The 19,765-nt window shown below is 40.6% G+C and overlaps 1 protein-coding gene across 5 annotated transcripts in view; it reads right to left on the reverse strand.

Annotated features, from left to right (window-relative positions):
- ZNF608 (zinc finger protein 608) overlaps positions 1-18,712 on the reverse strand; it is a 156,781-nt gene extending 138,069 nt beyond the window's left edge. For 2 of the 5 annotated variants that reach the window (XM_077344431.1, XM_077344434.1), the window contains exons 1-2: positions 16,295-17,406; positions 14,500-15,511 (exon numbers count right to left, since the gene is read on the reverse strand). In XM_077344431.1, coding sequence (XP_077200546.1) covers positions 14,500-15,351 — 852 coding nt within the window. In that variant the 5' untranslated portion in view covers positions 15,352-15,511; positions 16,295-17,406. Of the gene's footprint in view, positions 1-14,499; positions 15,512-16,294; positions 17,407-18,514 lie in introns of those variants that run through there. The other 3 variants (XM_077344432.1, XM_077344433.1, XM_077344435.1) reach the window with 3 other exon arrangements.
- Positions 18,713-19,765: the final 1,053 nt, after the last annotated feature.

A 19,765-nucleotide genomic window follows, 5' to 3' on the forward strand; every position in this document is an offset into this window, starting at 1 on the left:
ACTATAGCATAAAAAGTGAGTCAGATTTTTACAAACACTACTAGGATATACTTTTAATAGTCTATCGTCACATGATAAAAACCTGAATCAATCTGACTAGTATAAAATTTGACCAGCAACCAAAGATCATAATATTATTTGAAACTATCATGGGAAGGCAGTAAAATTGCTGCCAAGTCTCCTCAAGTTACCCTTCAAGAAAATGAAGCCATCAGGGAAATAAGAGGGAAAGAAAAACAGCAAAATTGTATAGTTTGTCTAAATTATACTTACGGCACAATGAAATCTGTTTCCTGGTTAACACAAATCAATTCCATTATTTAAATATCAACTTAAAGTCTAAAAAATTAAATAAATATATTCTCATTTCTATATATATTTCCTATAAATAGTCTATATATTTAACTGCAAAAACCACATCCACAAGTACTCCTGAAATATGCTTTAAAATCTCTGTTGAAATTTCTCTTATGCTAAAAGTTGACAATGAAGATTCACAGGAAATAGGAATAAGCAATAGTCAAGTAGTACTGAGTAATAGTCATACTGAGATAAGAAAAACGGGAATAACTGAAAAAGAAAGTAAGGAATTACATTTCTCAATGGGACTGAGAAAAGACTGTGGATTGGATTTAAGTACAAGGACTGAATCAACTTGTCCTAGATGGAGTGACATTTTCAGAACAGGCTAAGAGCTTTGATACAACCCTGGTATACCCTTTTGTGGAAAGAGGAAAGTGGCTGCAATCCTCTATTTTATTTTTAACTCTCTATAAGTAAGACAGGTCAGAGGCCAAAGGTAGCCTACAAAGAAAATGTTGTGTTTTATAAATAACCTAAACAGTTGCTCTATGACCATTTACGCACTGGGAACTTCACTGCTCCAGCTCCCATGCAGGAGCATAAATCAGGGGCGGATGAGGCGCACTGGGCCAAATGCTCCCCCATGTGGGTGCAGAAAGAGGTGGGGCAACCTGCCACGACTAAAACTCCAGCCTTCAGCCTAGCATGAAACCTCCAGTGCATAAATGGTGTATGTGAAGCTTGTCTCACCTAAGTTTCCTGGCTGTCATTACAGTGCTGCAATTAATCTGCACACAGGGCTGGGTAGTATGATCTCTCCCTACTCTAGAACAACAGGAACAAAGGAATAGGACAACACCTGGACCAGTGGCTGATCTTATCAATGATCCTGTATTATTTTTACTGATGATGATAGGATACAGGGCCAGAAGTTGGCAGTTTTGTTGAAATTGCCTAGCAATCACCATTGACGGTATTTATTTTCAAAAGTGATGCTTCTGAGTTTTGGGGGGGGAACGCCCCTAATGTTATTTTTCCAGATTTCAGGTTTTCCTGCAAACTTAGTGTTTTCTAAGGTTTGCCAAAACAGCTACATTGACTGTTCATGGCTGTGGTCCCCAGATTCATGTGTCCCCAGATTTGTCCATGTTGAGATTATGATTTATTGATATCTAATTTGTATCTCCCGGGAGAGCAGTCAGTCTATGAGAGTGGGAAACTGAGGGATATTGAGGAATTTTTCTACTTATATGGCCTTACAGTATTTTCTGAAGATCTCCAAGGAAGAGAGCCCCCTTATCTATTTTGAGGGTTCTTCCACAGAGTTGGACCTATGATGGAAAAGGTCTGGGTTCTGTGATTCGGCAGCTGAAGCAGCCAGTCCCACCTGTAGCAGCCAGTCCCACCCCACCAGGGAGGGGAGCTCTGCGCCTGCATGTGTGCATTGCCCGGCATGCGTGCGCCTTCCCCTCTGCAGCACAGTGCTGGCTACAGGTGGGAACAGCTGCTTCAGCTGCCAGTTCGTACAACCCTAATCCAGACTCTGGTCAATGCCAGACAGACACCCAAGTGGAGGGATAGCCAATAGATAGCTGCCTTATGACTGTAGTTAGTGCACAAGGACATATGGAAGGAGACAATCAAGTTCGTGTATCTAAGTTTGTCAAGCACTTTAAAAGTCATAATCAGCACCTTGAATTGAACTTGAAAACAGACTGGTGGCCAATGAAACTGTTTCAAAATGGGCAACATCTTCCTGATAGCTAGCCTGTGATAATATTCAGGCTGCCCCATTTTGGACCACTTATCGTTTTCGAGGACAGCCATGCAGTTACAGAAGGATGGATCTACATGGCGAGACTGAGTCGAGATGACAAAACAGCTGTTGAATCAGATGTAGATGACAGAAGGCACTCCGGGCCACAATTCCCCCTCCCCCGCTTTTCAAACAGTAAGACAGGGTTTAAGTATCCCCCAAACTTGTTACCTGAAATAGACCTATCTCATGAATTTATGAGTAATTCTAGGCAAAATAAGCAATGTGCGAAGGGCAACTGTATATGAAGACAGCATCTGGTCAGAAATCTTAATATGAACAGAGAATCTGGTCAGAAATCTTAATAAAGGATTTTTATTAAAACAAATTAAAAGGCTCCCTAACAACATACAGTCAATTTAAATGAACGTAACCACATAGATGAAAGTAAAGAGATTCAATAGGGGTAGAATTTGGGTCAGAGAAAAATATATTTACCATCTAACAGGAAGAGAAGGGTCTAAAATAGTGGTTCTCAACCTTCCTAATGTCACGACACTTTAATACAGTTCCTCATGTTCTGGTGACCCCCAGCCATAAAATTATGCAAGTGTTCTTTCTTAGAAATTAAACCAAAACGGCGTGACGATCCATTGTTCATGATTGTATATAAATTGTTTTTTTTCCCCCTGAGGTTTCTAAGTTCAGCTCTGCCTCTTGTCCCATCATGACGATCTTACTCTTTTCCTCTGCTCCAGACAGATGAATGCTCTCTCTTCATCTACTCCGCAAGGCTGTAGTGTGTGGATGGCGTCTCCCTTCCAGCCAAGCTGCTTGCCCTGCTGCGACTCCTGTGAAAGGGTTGTTCAACCCCCAAAGTGGTCCCGACCCCCAGGTTGAGAACCACTGATCTAGAAGGTGCAGCCTGCCAGCAAGCTGGGTTTTGTGTAAGAAAGATCCAAAAACGAGAATGTACTTTTTTAAAAGCAAATTTTGTACCTTGGGGGACTAGGGGCAGGGCATAGAAACCCTAAGATAAATCCTTGATGTGAGCTTTGTCAAAGAATTGGAGGGTTTGTTAACGGGTGAACCAGACTTTGATAAAGGAACTCTAGTGGGCCATTAGGAAACTCCTGAGTGAAAGACTCTGGATGAGTCCTGGGAGTTGACCACTTCTGCATTTTGACTGGAGTCCAGGTGTGACAGACACTCTGCCAATGAGATTTTGATGTGCCAGTGATTAAAGGGCAATAGGAAGCTGCCAGTTGTATTACTTCACCATAGAGAGTCACCAAGTAAAACAGGGAGAGAAGGCAGGTTACAGGTTCAAATGCCCACTCTTCCATGATAGCTTAACCTGTCTCACAGGTGGAAATGATGATAAAATAGAGGAGCAAATAATGCAAGCTGCATTAGTTAACCATTTATTTATTTTATGATTTTTATACCGCCCTTGCATGCAGCATTTCAGCAGTCTTACAAGTAGCCTTTTTCAGCTTAACGGTTTTCTCCGGGGCTGCCTTGGTCAGTAAGACCCTTGGCTGGACACAATCCACCAGGCCCATTCCTCCACCAGCTGCAGCTTGAGCGGCTGGGAAATCTGACTCAGATAAATAATCATGTAGTGTTTAATTATTATATTTCTATGGCTGGATCCAACAGGAAGCCTACCAGACACCGCTTACTACTTCTCCTAAAACACTTGACCCCGAAGTTAAAATACTTCCAACCCTAGTTCATTATTAAAAAATATATCAACCTTTAATTTGATTCTTTTCATATTAAAACTCACAACATAGAATTGTGGAAGAGCTTGTTTATATGATACTCTTCATTTTAAATCATGCTATTTTTAGAAAGACTCTTACTATAAAACATTTTTAGGCTAAAAAATCCAATTTAAATTTTAAGTATTTTTTCTGACCTCAATTTATAGCACTAAAAGTTGTTTTTTAGGATTAGGGATTCCCTTGCTTTGATAAGTAAATACTAATGTTAAAAGTGAGTGTTCCGTCAAAAAAAAATCTCTCCACTCAAACCACCACTCAATATTGTAAAATGAACTGCAATATAATAAACTAGTTGGATAACAAACTACACCACAGCAGCTCCAGACAGGATACATTTTTAAAAAATATATTTTTGTTTGTTCTTTTAAAAATGTAATTATAGAAAAATATACTTTAAAAAGACAGAACTATTTCAAAAGAAAATGTGAGTACTGGAAAGCATTTGCAACAAACCAGAATGATGATCAACCAACAGTAATGACGATGGAAATCATGAATGAATTTATAATGCTAAGCAGAATTATACTCTTTTTATTAAATTGACTTCAATGTATTTAGAAGGGTGTAATCCTGTTAAGGATGGCACTGTTACCTGGAAGGAAATTCCAGTAAATGAATGAGAATTAGGATTAGTCTGCCAGTAATCTTCAAGGCTGAGTGGAGACCTGAACCCATATTCCTGCTTCTAATCCATAATAAACCTACTCTTACAATTATTCACAGTGAATCATTGTATTTTAATGGTTACTAATTAATGCACACTCCTGTATAGTAAACATGAACTACAAATAACTTTTTCTGTTGGGGAGATTTCAGCTGCAACCCTACGTTACTTTTACTGATTATCTATCCTGGCTTCAGCTATATGTCTGCAAATATGAACAATATTTATTGATAAAGCAGGCTAGTAATTTAAATTATTCATAAATTATCAGTAATCAAGCAAGAGGAAGTTGGAATCCAAAATAGACACAAAAAAGGGTATCTTAAACCAAATTAATAGGCACCAGAATGGCTGATGTTTTCATTTTCATTATTAACTATATGCAAAGAGAAAACAAATTCTCACTACATATACATTGAAGAAGTTATGAACTAGCTGTAAGGTAAAGTGCAAGCACTGGGTCATGTCTGACCCAACTTTTGTGCCAGACCATCCTGAAGGAACTGTAAGGTAAAGGTAAAGGTATCCCCTGTGCAAGCACTGAGTCATGTCTGACCCTTGGGGTGACGCCCTCTAGCGTTTTCATGGCAGACTCAATACGGGGTGGTTTGCCAGTGCCTTCCCCAGTCATTACTGTTTACCCCCCAGCAAGCTGGGCACTCATTTTACCGACCTCGGAAGGATAGAAGGCTGAGTCAACCTTGACCCAGCTGCTGGGATTGAACTCCCAGCCTCACAGGCAGAGCTTCAGACTACATGTCTGCTGCCTTACCACTCTGCGCCACAAGAGGCTCTTGAACTAGATGTAAACTGGAAGAAAATCTATTTGGAGCGCAGCAGACAGCTAACTGAAACTATCAACTTAATACACTGCTGCAATTAAATAAGCAAATCCTGATGAGGCAGGTTCAATAAATCTGTTGAGTTTTTTTAACTAAAAAAACCCCTTACTGATCTAGAAACAAGGTATCTGTATATGCTGCTCAGCCACCATTGCAATACTGCCTAAAGTTCCTGATGTACTGTCTCCAAAGAGTATCACGGCTGGCCAGTGTCATTCCTACAGCATCAGACTAGGAGTGAGGAGAACCAAATGGAAGGTTGGATACAGATTAAACTGGCAATTTCCACAGATTCTCCCCCCCACCCCTTCCTGGTGCAGACCCCTTCATGCCATTCCTCTGGGTCCCCTACCTTTGAGGAGCAGGAACTGCAGTGAGATGGGTTCCTGCAGGAGCTGCAGAAGTACTCCATTTTGCCCCTGGAAAATTTAATCTGTAAGTAACACTTAGATCCTTATTCAGTCACAAAGCTCGCTGGGTGATATTGGCTCAATCACAGCTACCCACTTTAAATCCCAGAGTTATTGTGAGGCTAAAATGTGGACTATAGGGAACTTTGGAGGAAAGGCTGGATATATTATTTTCCAACCCTAGCATAGTTGATAGAGTTGGAAAAGTTACAAAAAAGCACAAATAAAACAAACAAGTTGGACATGTTCCAAATGTCTAGAAAGCTAAAGTGTATTCATTTAGAGGGCAATCTAAAACAGAGCCCATTGAAGTAAATAGAGCTTAGAAGGATGTAACTGTGCTTAGAATTGCTGTGTAAAAAAATAATAATAAGGACCAAGATAAATATAATGTGAAAGTAGACTGTTTTTGTCTCTCAATACAAGAACTCAGTATCAAACAATGATTTTGACTGGAAGGAAATTCAAGGACAAATAGAAACACTCATTCATGAACATATAGTTCCCTTCATTGTACAAGGTGTGATGGTGGCAATTAGTTTAAATGGCTGGGGGGAGGGAGTTTTGGAGACTTATTAGCTATCATAGCTAAATTGAATTCCTGCCCAGATGCAGTATTTCTCTGAATAAAATACACTGAGAAAGCAGCTTCATTCATTTCCTGCTTCTCAAAGATATGTTACTAGAAACAGAAGGGTACATTCGTTGGTCCTCTGGTTTGATCCAGTCAGTCAGTCCTTTTGCATTTGCATCTGTCACAAAAAGTCCCTGATTTTTAGCTAAAAGTGGTATCTAACAGGCTGGGTGGCATTATGTGGGCAAAGTCATCTCCCTCCCCCAGTAGGACCTAGTGCAGACACAGTTACATTAGCAGCCAATTAATCATGTAATATGACTTGATTTATAATGCATCATGCTATGTGAAGCAGATGCTATGATACTAGCTCAACTTTAACAGACTCTGCATTACCTACTATCAGTTCCTACCCAACAGTTCTTAATCAGTGCCAACTTAAAATTTCCCAGTAACTACTTACAAAAACTGGAATTATTTCTGTAAATCCCAAAAGAATCACAATATAAAAAATGAACATATAAGGCTTCTATACACAAGCCTCTTGTGGCGCAGGGTGGTAAGGCAGCCGGCATGATGTCTGAAGCTCTATGAGGCTGGGAGTTCGATCCCAGCAGCTGGCTCAAGGTTGACTCAGCCTTCTATCCTTCTGAGGTCGGTAAGTCTGCCAAGAAAACGCTAGAGGGCATCACCCCAAGGATCAGATATGACTCGGTACTTGCACAGGGGATACCTTTACCTTTTGAGGCTTCTATGCTATGTGACAAAACCTTGCTACGAACAAAACTTTACTGAAATGCTTAGGAGGTATCTTTAGAGGTTATCTTCAATCTTACTGTAATCTGTAAGGAGATTCCTTGGGTTTCATTCTATTGGTTTTGAATGTTAAGGTCTTAATTGTCATCTGTAAGCCACTTGGAGCCATGAAGAAAGGTGGGATAAAGATACTTTAATACATTTATTTACTTCAATTATACTCCACGTTTCTCCCCAAAGTGGCTCCATGTTATTCTTCACAAATAATGCAAAGACCAACAGTTTACTGACCCCTTCCCTGAGGCTAGGCAGTTTTTATCACGGTAAGTTTACAATATGCCCAAATAATGTATTTTGATTTTAAATAGGGGTCAAAAAGCACAGTTCCATCAGACAGTGGGATCTGTGACTAAACCAGCAACATTCCTTATAGTCAACGAAAGAGTGTTTTGTTCCTTAACCAACAAAAGAGTGTTTACAGCATTTCTACAAAGCCAGGCATCTTGACCCTTGTTCCCCATTTGGGGCAAACTGCACTATTAGAAAGGGTTGTTTAACTATAGCCAGCCTCCAATGTTTAGCCAGCCTCCAACTATAGCCAGCCTCCAACTATAGCCAGCCTCCAAGCTCCCCTTAAAGAAACAGATTCATAAAGTGGGGGTGCTTCTGGCCTGTGGCCTTCTGTTGGATGAGTAAGTGGTGGCTGCTGCTGAGGTGCCTTTCACCAGCTCTGGCCATTCCAGGGAAAGCAAGATCTTCCTGTTTTGGCACATGCCCTGGTAGGACAACTGCTATATTCATACGTTTTGTAAGTATGTTATATGTGCTGTCAAGTTGCTTAAATAATGATAAAAGGATAGGGTCTCCCCCAAGTGAGATTCTAAACTATAAAATTCCAAGTGGTGGTTGTCATTCTGTCAACAGAGCCAAAGAGGGCAATCATTCCAGATTAAATAGAGTATAAACATATATGATCTGTTCAGCATTAATAAGAGTTCTCTGCCACACAACATTGTCCTGATAAATACCTACCTTCGTATCATGAAATCTGTTCACAAGTCCTTACCAAAACTGATCTCTTACAGTATAATTATGGATCTCTTCAGCTGGACCTCTTTATAATGCAATATTATGCAAACATCCTGTTGCTTCCCAATACTAATATAAGGCTCAATTACAAATAAATAGATAAAAGAGAACCACAGAATTTCCTCTGTCTGTGCTTAATACTATCATTTAAATACTATTGCTCTTTCTATAACAAAAGGCCACAAGTTTGTGTATGCAAAGATGCTGGAGGAATCAGTTTTATGGTTTAAGTAATTGTTCGTAAAGTAGCTTTCCAATTATCACAAACCAGCTAGGAAAAGCAGGAATGCATTATGCAGTTAATGATCACAACCAGGGGTCCAGGCTGAACTCTTTTGTCAGAACTATAGCAGATCCTCCCTGCAGCTTCACCATTAACATGTCTGTTTCCTGTCAGCCTACTCAGAGATAATGCCATTTATCTCAGGGCGGCACAAGACCAGTCATTAGCTTCAATAACAGACCTCAAACAAAGGCCGGATGATGTTTTATCCAAGGTGCATAGTCTGCAGCCAAGACTCCTATTGGCTTACCGTTCAGAAATCACTTTTTATCTTACACACTGATTGTTTTCAGTTACTGTATCAACCATTTCAGATAGCCTCTTTAAAGAGTACTTACTGAAAATTTTAGTGAACAGCTTTTATCATGTAGCATTTGATAACTGGTAATAACTTACTAAAATCATCCTTTTGGAGCTCCCCCTCCCTCTTTGTTGTTGTTGTTGTTTACTTTCATGCCTCTAAGAGAAACACTGACAGAATAATTCAAGTACTGGCTAAATAATGGGATATTTGAAAAACTGACCTTCACTGTGGTTGTCTGCAGGGCTTGATTCCCTATTCTCAATTCCTTAGTGCTTAGCTTTTAATAAAAACAGAGTGTTGAAATATATGTATGAACATACATTTCCCCCTCAATTTCTTGCATTCTAACAACACACAGCACTGCAAAGTTTTTTTCAATAAAAAGCAAAAATGTCATCAAATCTCATTTTACACAGTTCCTGTTTTCACATTGAAACTACAAACAGATGGTACATTCCATGTTAACTTGAAAGTAGTTATTGAACACCTCTGTGATTACAGGAGATTTCTGATTCACTCTTTTAACATACATTTCATTTACTGGACTATAAAATGCTATTTTGCAAAATGAATAAACTTTTATTTAAGTCTGTATATAGCCATAATTAAAACATGCCTGCAAGAAAAGCCTTTTAAAGAACATCTTTAAGTTATCTATTGTTAAAAAATATTAAGGATGTCCGGTAGAAAACGTGCATTTCTTCTAGCATTAGCAACAACCTTTAAATCCTGTTGTTTATGAACGTTTCACACCAACCTCTATTGTTTCAGTGTTACTTCAACTTTTCAAAGGAATTCAATACAGAATAGCTCTGATCTGAAAGGTCAGTGGGTTCACAAAGAAAGCTTTCCTCAGCCAAAGGGCAGCACCTCTTCACCTAGATCCAAAAAAAGCCTTGTCACACTACTAGACTGTGCTTATTGTTAAGCACCCAATAGTTATCTGTGTTTTCAACAGCTAAATCCCCTATGTAGCTTTCAAAACAGTTTGCTGTCAAACAACAATGGACTTTGTTCTTTAATTACAACCAGTGACCTTTCTGCCCTTTTCCTCCCAAAAGGGTATAAAGGACCTCCAAGTAGACACGTTTGTAGACATATTTAAAACAACAACAACACATCTCCATAAACTCATTAAGTCACAATATGTCTTTAAATCATAGGGTTGTAAAAAAAATCTGTCCAAGATACCATGATGAGTTATGTGGGTGTGTTATAATAAATTTGAGAAGTATGATGTACATGCATAATAATTAACTACTGTGCACATATGTGCAAACCTTGGGAAATGTGCATAAATACAGGACCCAAATGATTTTTTTAATGTACCTAATTTATATCCTTTGTCCATAGTGGGAATCAAAAGTGTCTTATATTGATGTCTTCTCATCCACTTTATCCTCACAAAACAACCCTGTGAGATAGGTTAGGCTGTGACTGTCACTGGGACAAGATCACCCAACACCCAATGGTGGTATAGTGGATATTTGAACCTGTGTCTCACAGATTCTGGTCCAAGACTCCAACAACTACACCTCTCTGGAACATGTGCACATGAATTATCTGGAGTCAATGAGTATCAACAGCTAATGTATTCTAGGTTTTGTACATATGCACAACAGTGAGCTACTAACGAACTTTGAAGCCCTTTATGGCCTAGGATCTACATTCTGGCAAAATAACCTCTTCCCATATGCCCTGATGTGCCAGCTGTGGTCTTCAAGCTGTCCCCTGCTAGAGAGCATATGCTTTTTCCTTAGTAGCTGGGGTGAGGGAAGCACTGTATCTAGATGCATTTAGAAGTTACTACAAGACTATTGGAGACCGACAAAGTTTTATTCAAAGTACTAGCTTGAAAGCCCATTCCTAAGAACGAGCCTTGAAAGCTCCCCTAGCCCCCGGCCTAAGTTGTCTTTGGGCCGCAGCTCACAGCTGGATCAAGTAGGGTGGGCAAGGGCTGGCCAACTCATTAGCAGGGCCGGGCAGAGCTCATTAGCAGGCAGTTGGCAGACCAGGAGGCCTTCTATAGCAGGCCTAGCCTAGTAGGCCAAGAGGCCCTCATTAGCAGGCCCTCCACCATGACCCTTTGCCCAGGGCCCTGTCCAGTTACCTAGTGCTGGCTCCAGGCACCAAGGTGCATCTGAGAGTAAAGAGGCTACAGTCCAGGGACAGAGGGCGGGAGCTGCAGGGGCAGGGCCTGATTGGGCCCTATTCCAACTTGGACAGCCAGACACATTCCACCCCCAGCCTGTTTCACAAATATATAGAGGAACCATGTATAAGGATAAAACTTCAATAGTTATATGCCTTTAATAAAACAGTTAGTCTTAAAGGTGCCACTGGACTCAAACTTCATTCTGCTGCTTCGGACCAACATGGCAACTAACCTGAATCTATCTACAAGGTTACGTTATTTGCCAAGGAGGAGTAGTGTATATTTTAAATTTAAGGTTGTAAGTCACCTTCAGCTATTGGGGAAAGATAGGATTTAAATAAATAACCAGGTATAATGCACACTGATAGCTTGGCACAAATGCTGCAATGTACTTACATATTTACTTACAAGAACAAGTGAATGCAATGTCCAATAATGAGTGGATGCTGCTATAGCATTGACCTGACAATGATATACATCCCTTTTTAAAGCCCTTTTCCCAATGAAGGAATTGCACTAACCTCCCCATATTTGAAGCTATATCAAATACTCCAGCAGACAATCTAAACTCGGTTAAAGCATGGCAGAATTGCAAAATAACAAAGGAGGAAATTCTATTGGCTATCATTACAGTTGGTATGTGGGAATGTTCAAAGGAATCAGGCTGTAAAATTCCAAGTCTGTGATAAGTAGTTAGCCTACTATTCAAAACTTGGTAATTGAATGTTGTTCTTTGTTTTACTTACTTAAGCATACCAATGAAGGCTAAACCACCAAATGATCTGAAAGCACATGGTAACTGTAAAATACTTTTGATTTTGTTCAAACACACAAGTGTCATTGACTGAACTTGCCTTCCAATGATTTAACAGATCATACTTTACAAGACTATCTGCAGCATAAACAGAAGAAACCAATCCAAAACAGACACTTAAACTAGATCTGAGGACTGCAATGTTTTAAAAATCTGCTCAGAACCCATACCACACAGTCCAACACTGAATGGACAGCTTAAAGTTTAAAATTATTAATTATCTTCAGAAACCATTCACTGGAACTTTGAGTTTAAAATTAGAATTGATATGACAATTTAGTGTTGGCAAAAGCATACCGAAGCCAGGAAATATGCTGTTTTACTGTTAGTCACACATCTATGTCTAGCAAGCCAAATGAATATAGAAAGATTAAATCTTAATTTTCCAAATGACGGGACACTTGATGCTCTTGAAGACTGCATGAGAAACTGCCACCCTGTTTACAGCAAGGTTCTGCATTCAAAAGCACACTATTTGATTGAAATCAATAGTTGATTTCTCTCATAAGTAAAAACTAAAAATAAACCCGAGGGACATTTTAGACAGTCAGGCAACACACCAGCAGGACAGACAATGGGCAGCCCTGCAGGGCTCTAACAAGTAAAGCCATTAAAGTCAGTACAAGCCAAAAGCAGTGGGTGTTACTGGTAATTCAAGCTCCACCAATTCTATAAAAGGCAAGAACTGAAATGTGAAGTGGTGCTTTAGCAAAAAGCTACTCCAGACAGGTTTGTTCCTAGTTTACACATTACCTCATTTACATCACACTGGCTGAAATGTACTTGCTTGTGTATGAATTCATTCCTCATATAATTTCCTGTGTGACTGGAATGAAAAGGAACACAAAAACTGGAGAAAACCACACCACTCTCTAATCTCTTGTTGCCATGACAGCAGCCTTTGAGATACTGAAATGTTCAGATTGCCAGCTAAACAAAATTGTTGAATGTGAACATTTGGCTGAAAGATTAAAAGGCTAAGGGGGTTACAAAAGGGCAGTACCTCCCACATTCCAGGCATCCACTGAATCCAATCAAATGGCCCTGACTCTTTAACCACAACCATTGTGAAGACTGGATTAGGGCAATTTATCTAGATAGTTAAAGCAGATTAGAGAACTGCAGTTTGAAGACTATTGGCAACAACAGCAAATGCCTACTGTACTCAGTTAATAAAAAAAAACGAACACGGGATTTTAGAATCGGTTTCAGAGCAAGCAGAACCATTTTACTAAACCAGAACACAGAAACATACTGAGGAAGCAAACCAATCCAAGGTCCCAGTTCTCCCCCCCCCCCCCACCCGCTATCTGCATATAGGAAACAATCAAGCAGAACATTCACACCCATGTTTGCTTTATTAGCAAAATCTAACACAAAGCTCTAAGCAGAACAGATATATCTACCAAATGCCTATTAAAGTGTGATCTCCTCCCAAAGACTGTAATTCATATTTAAACAATTATTTGTTCACAAATAACAAGTACTGCAAGAGGGAGGGGGGTCAGACTTGCAGATCCACTGGTCACTAAAGCATTATGAACCAATCATAAGACAAGCCACCCAACATGTTGCAAAGAGTGGAAACTCTCTCCTGGACACCTGTAAACAGCTGTGTATGTTTAACACATCAGTTAAAAAGTTATCCATATGTGAATGTTTAGCCTGGGAACTTATGATGGAAGAACAATTATATGTAATCCTGACAAAAAACAATCCGCCTTAAGGGCTCTTCTTGGGGTGGGGAAGGTCTTGTCTCTGTTTAAACAACCTGTAGAATTAATCTTTAATTATAAGCCAACAATCAGTCCCAAGATGACAAAGAAACCTTCTGTCTGCTGCATACAGAACAATCCCTGCTCACACCAAACCTTGCCCCAGTGAGCAATAACAATAGTCCAGAGAAACCAGTGCTTTCCACCTCCCCTCAGGACGCAAGACCATTTATCCTTAACAGAGTACATCCTTCAGACTTTACTGGAGAGGAAGAAACAAACACATTTTTCACCTACTCCATAAACAGGCAGTTCACATCCAGGAACTCATTGGGCATTTAGATAAGAGGAGACTGCTGGACACAGAACAAGGTGCTCCCCGTATTTGGAGTGAAATATTCCGGACACATCTCAGTCAAGCATGCTTGTCCCCGCCCCCACTACCCCCTTTCCAAACAGGTTGCAAACTCATTGCATATCTGTTGACAAATTACTCCCTCCTGTAGCTGCATCAGAACTATGTTTTGCTTCTTGGCTTTTGTACAAGTAACCACCACCCTCCACTTCACCCCACCTCAGCCCCCCCTCCCCCCAGAAAGGAAAGCTCCAAGAAGAACCAATGGTCTGCTTTGTATCTCTCCTGGTTTTAAACTAAACCAAACAGAAACACAGTGAGTATGGTACAGTTTTCCTTAATGCCTGAGGAGAAGGGTTGCCCACTCCATTTTAGGATAAAGGCAGTAAATAACACACAAAAACGGCTTGCATCCAAGCAGCACACATACCAACTAAAGCAAGCCTGCAATTTGTAAAATAAACATTCTGAAGCCAAGGCTAATAAAAAAACATGCAGCTTGGGTACCATTTCCCACAAAAACACTGATATATACAGATTTTTTTTACTCCAGCATATAAACTAAGTCAGTGGGAAAATTAATCAAATAGAAGAGTTTGAAATATTTGACAGTAAGCAAATGTAACAACAAGCACGCATAGTTTTGGAAGTGGTATCACAAAATGGAAAAAGGATGGATTCTGTCCTACCTTTTCTGTTTTCAGTTTCTTTATTCGCCTGTGGCTGTCCTCCTCTTCCTCTTCTTTCTTTACTAAAATAGAGTTTCCCATTAAACCTGACTCTGGGGCACCTTTGTTCACATCCCCCACAGTTGAGGCAGTGCAGTGGAAAGGGCTGTTGCTCCCAGCACCACCTCCCTTGGCCCCAAAGCCATACAAGTGCCCAGGAGGAGTTTGGCTGGTGTTGCTGGGGTGTCCCTGCTGGAGGTCAAGTTGCTTGTCTTTCCTGGATTTCCCTCCATCTTTATCCCTCTTGGAGCCTCTGCTGCCCTGGGTTTTACCTGGTTTCTCCTCTTTAGTTTTCCCACAAGAGGCAATAATGTTGTTATTGTTGCTGGTGGTGTTATTGCCATTTGGGCTGTTGTTCACACTTTGACCCAGTGCTGAATTCATGCCAGTTGCCTCGCCTGAGCGCCCTTGGACTTCCTGCCTCTTGCCAGCACTGCTGATTTCAGGAATTCCATACAAGGCAGCAGAAGGCAGAGATTTACTAGCATCTTTCGAAGTTTTACTCCTTTTCACTTTTGATTTGCTAGTTTCTTTGTGTGAAGAATTCCCCTGAGAAGCAGGAGGCTGAACAGATGCAAATTTTAGGCCATCAGCTAAGGCTGAGGTAGCATTAACCCCACTAGAAGCAAGACCCCCACAATCCTTGGAACTGGTGGAATTATTCATCTCAAATTTTTGTCTGTCCTTTTCCAAATCAGCATCCAAATCAATTATTAAATTACCAACCCCAATTTCCCAGTCATCACCACTGTCATAAGTATCAACTGTGTTTGGATCCACACCTTTGCCAGCAGTGGAAGTGTTCAATGACATCCTGAAGATGAGACCTCTTGAGTAAAAATCAGACGAACTTTCCTTTGGAGATGAGGGGACATTCGTTTATCTCCGTGGGGCTTTTTAAAGTGTAACTCTTCTTGCCTTCCTTCCCCAGGTATATCTGGGTATATACCCTGAAGTCCAGGTCCACCTTTTCCTGTGAGGAAGGGGAAAAGTCGAATATATCTTGGCTAGGTGTCACCAGAATGTAACAAAATTACTACTATTGAGGCAGGGAATAAAGAGAATACTTCATATTTTAATTGTTAAGAGGTTTGTTAAAATGCAGGCTTTGATAATGAATATCTTCCCATGCTTCAGGATCACTCTTAAAGTGCCAAGTCCAAAAAAACAACAACACACACACAACCCCTTTAAACTGCAGTATTTAAATCCACAAAGCCCCCCCCCCCCAAAAAAAAAATGCAAAACTGGGAGTATGATTCTGGGCCACCACCTAGCCACAAAGACAGTTCCCTCCCAAATGCATGCTCACAGATTTTTGTCATTTTAAACCAGAACCATTCAAGTTATGTGACTTTTCTCTAGATTTGATTAGCCTGTTCTCTGGGGGGCATGAAAGACAGAGGACAGCACTGATATATAACAAAAAGAACCAACAGAAGTGTATCAATTTCAGAAATTTTAACGGGGGAGGAAAATACACAATTTTGATTTAAAATGCACACAAGATAACATTCCTAAATGTGCCTCCAATATCCTCTTAGGTCACTTACAGCTCACTCTGTTAAATACAGTATTACTGACTGTACAGGAAACTGATTAAGACATACACTTTAAATGATCTACACCAAGGTGGCCTCTAACCACAAATGAGTGTGCTTGACACAGCTTAGCTAAATTATTTTTAAAGGAATCAGTCCTTTTAAAAATGATTTGGTGTCCAAATATTTACATACAGATTACATACATTGCTTACCTTTAATCCTTTATCATTTTTAATTAAGCCAGCAAATCAAAAAATCTGTCCTCACTGCTATCAGCAAGAACTCAGTGCCCCATTTCATTTTACTTAAACAGCAAGTGAACAAGAAGTAGAAACCAACTAACATTTCTGCCAGAGCGATCGGTGAATAACATAACTCCCTCCACTTTGGCACACGAACCAGAAGTCTTTTTCCCCCCCTCTTTTGATTTGGTTTTCCTCTTTTAAAGATTTTGTTCCTCACAACTTCGCAGGCTGGAAGATAGTATTTCACATTCACAACACCAAAAGCCTCAAGCACCAAAATAGCCTTCCCCCCCTTCCCTGCTTGAGCAAGCACCAAGATGTGTTTGTAGTAAAAAATAAAAATTGCAAAATGTTTTTTCCCAAGTTCACATTCCGTCTTCAGTTCCAGATTCTACAGCCATCCTGATCAGTAAGTAATGATTCCATGAAACAAACCTACAGGCGTCCGGTTGTTACAAGGCAGAATGTGCTAACATCGGGGAAAATTAGTGAAAGAGAGGGAGGGGGAGGGGGGCAAAGAAAGGACTGAAAATCTGGGCTGGATTCCGCCTGTTAGTCGGGAAGTGGCATTTTTTTTCTCCAGTCCTGACAGATTTGACTTCTTGAACTAACTTGAGGGGAAAAGAAAGGGGGTGGGGAGGAGGGGGGGGGAGGGGGGAGAGAGAAAAATCAAGGCTTGATAAAACCAGTGATCAAAATATTTGATGGGAGTAAAGGAGCAAAAGTGTTTTCAATAAGTATTTCCAGGCACATGATTTTCCACCATTTAAACTTTGGGTTTAAAAAAAATAAAAGATCGTATTCCAGATGCTGTCCAGGAAAAGAGGCAGCTCAAAAGTGAATAAGTCATGTGGTAAGCAATTCAGTAATTAGAGTCCAAAGAGATAAAATGGGCGACCTTGTTTTCAGGACAGATTTTTTTTTTCAAAATCGCTTTCAGCACACGCTAGTTCATCTCGCTCTCATTTATTTCCCACCACCTCCTTCCTCTTCGTGCCTTTCGGAGCTTGGCTTAGTATTTTTAATTGGCTGGCGCTTGGAAGCTAAAAGCTGTAATGAATTGTTGATAGATTGGAAAGCACAGAGTTGCTTCGCTGGAAATGTATGTGGGGGGGAGGAGGGGGGGAGGGAGGGAGCGGGGGGGATGGGCGACTTAGTAACAACCAACCATCTGAAAGGAGCGATTTTGTTACAGTTCAAGCTTTTCACATCACGTGAGGATCAAGGGCTCAATTGGTTGTCGTGAGAACAAAAAATGGGTGACAACCGTATCAAGAAAATACTGATCTGGTCTTTAAAAGGGAAAAAAAATTAAGGTCTATTTTCTCTTCTCTTCTCTTCGCTCCCTCCCTCCCTGTCTAGTATTGGCACAGCTACAAGTTATGAATCTGAAACATTACTCCCCGGGAACTGGCTTCTCGGTTAGGAATGAGCGAAATGCACGACTGCAAAAGCATCCACTGCACAGAGGAGCACCTTAGCAACCTTTCCTCGGGTTCTGTGCCATGGGTAATTGTTAACACGGCACGGATCCTTTCCTAGCGATTTTAAGCCTCCTGCTACCCAGCACAACAAAACGCCGCATGGCGTTCAAATTAATCTGTTCTTTATTTGGCCGTGGCAGCTCGGTTTTTTTTTGTTTTTGTTTTTCAGTGGACTGCGATCTGAGCGGGAGAGACACTGTGCGTGGCGATGGAAAAAAATGCTCATTGCACCAAAAACGCATGGGCGTCCTCCTGCCCCCCGTTTAACCATAACATTTATTTACATGTCAAAGAAGATAAAAATCTGATTCTGTTGCTTTATTTAGTCAGGGGCTGTCGTCGAGGTTCGGGAGAAATGGCAAGGCGAGATGCAAAACGGATAAGAATGATGTCGGTTTTATTTGCCCCACTAGGTCAGTTAAAACCCCGACACGCCATAGGCTCCCACGCGCCCCTGCCCCCTGCCCCTCCCCCCACCTCAAGTGCACGTTAAGGATGATTTGTGTGAGAAACTGCAGCGCTTTTGCCCTCTCCTAAATATCCCTCACCTATTCGTGGAGTTATTTTATTTAAAAACCCGAATCACCAGCTTCTTTTTCCGATGCCCAAATTTGTTAACACTCACTCCCCTTCGCATATCTATCTATCTATTTATATATATAAATTCCCATCTAAAGTGCTAGAGATACGCAACCGTACTTACGATCTGTATTGAATCGAGTTGACCTTTTCCTCCTACAACTGCATTGAGTGTGTTTTTGTTGCAGCCGGTTTTTATTTTTGGGAAAAAAATTCTAAATTCTTCAACAGATTTATGGGGGTTTTGAAGAAAAGAGCATCAGGTTTCATGAACTGTCCTTATTTTAAAATAAAATGTTTGTTTTTAAAAAGTAAAAAAAAATCCCTTTAAAACACACAGAGACTGTCACACACAACACACTACACAACTAGCTGCCTTTACTGCAACAGTGAACAGCACAAATCAGGACCGAAGAGAAGAGAGAGCGTGAAGCAAGCACAGGCGCCGTACCTGAAAGGGACTTTTCTTTGTTCCCAATGCCCTTTCCCATCTACCCAATCAGAGGCCAGCTTTTATGAAACTGGGCTCTGTGATTGGATAGTTGCTCTTCTCAGCTGCCGGGGGAGGCGAGGGGGAGAAATGCACACACACATAGAAAGCCTTGTATTTTGCAATCTCCAGACTATGCTGTGTGCTCCAATAGGCAGTCTCCTGCTGCAGCAAGATACAAATCATGTTTCCCATTTCAATTACGGTATTAGCCTATACATTTTATTTAAATTAAAGGACAGGAGGGGCGGGGGGAAGTACGGGCGAGCCGTATCTGCAGCACAGCCATCCCTCTTTCGATTTCGGTGCTTTTTGCGAAACCACAACTAATGGCTTCCCTATGGGTTTTTCCAAGGAGCAATTGAAAATCTCATTTATCTTTTCTCCAAATGGCCCCTCGCTGAAAATCTGTAGCAACTTGACACTGTCTGTTGATCCTCTTAATACAGATGTGGGAGCGTTTTTATGTTCTACTATTGGACGAAAAAAAACCAAGCGAAGGTTCCCTTCCCCCACATACGCAGCATTGCAGGGGTACTTTATGTAGGGCGGCGTGATCTCGTTTCTTTCCCTGCCTTTTTCCTTCGTCCTTTCCATATTTTATACTCTGTTCTTTTCTCTTTTTTTAACAATATGTCTTAAGTAGGCTGACTCGATTTTTATTGGAAAGCAGTAACCCTTTTGTCTCCAGCTCTCTGTTTACTACTGCAGGCACTGGACTGGAATGGCAAGAAAACCACTTAACGACCATGTGAACACATCAGTGAGAATACAATTATGTGTCATCTCCCTCGTCCTTCCAGTTAACCTCCTTCTAGTAACTCAGCTCGTCAAGAATTGCATTTAGCGTTGGATTTAGATTCAAGACTGCATAAAAATAGCAAG

This window comes from Paroedura picta, chromosome 7 (genome assembly GCF_049243985.1).
Source record: "Paroedura picta isolate Pp20150507F chromosome 7, Ppicta_v3.0, whole genome shotgun sequence".
NCBI classification, from domain to species: Eukaryota; Metazoa; Chordata; class Lepidosauria; order Squamata; family Gekkonidae; genus Paroedura; species Paroedura picta.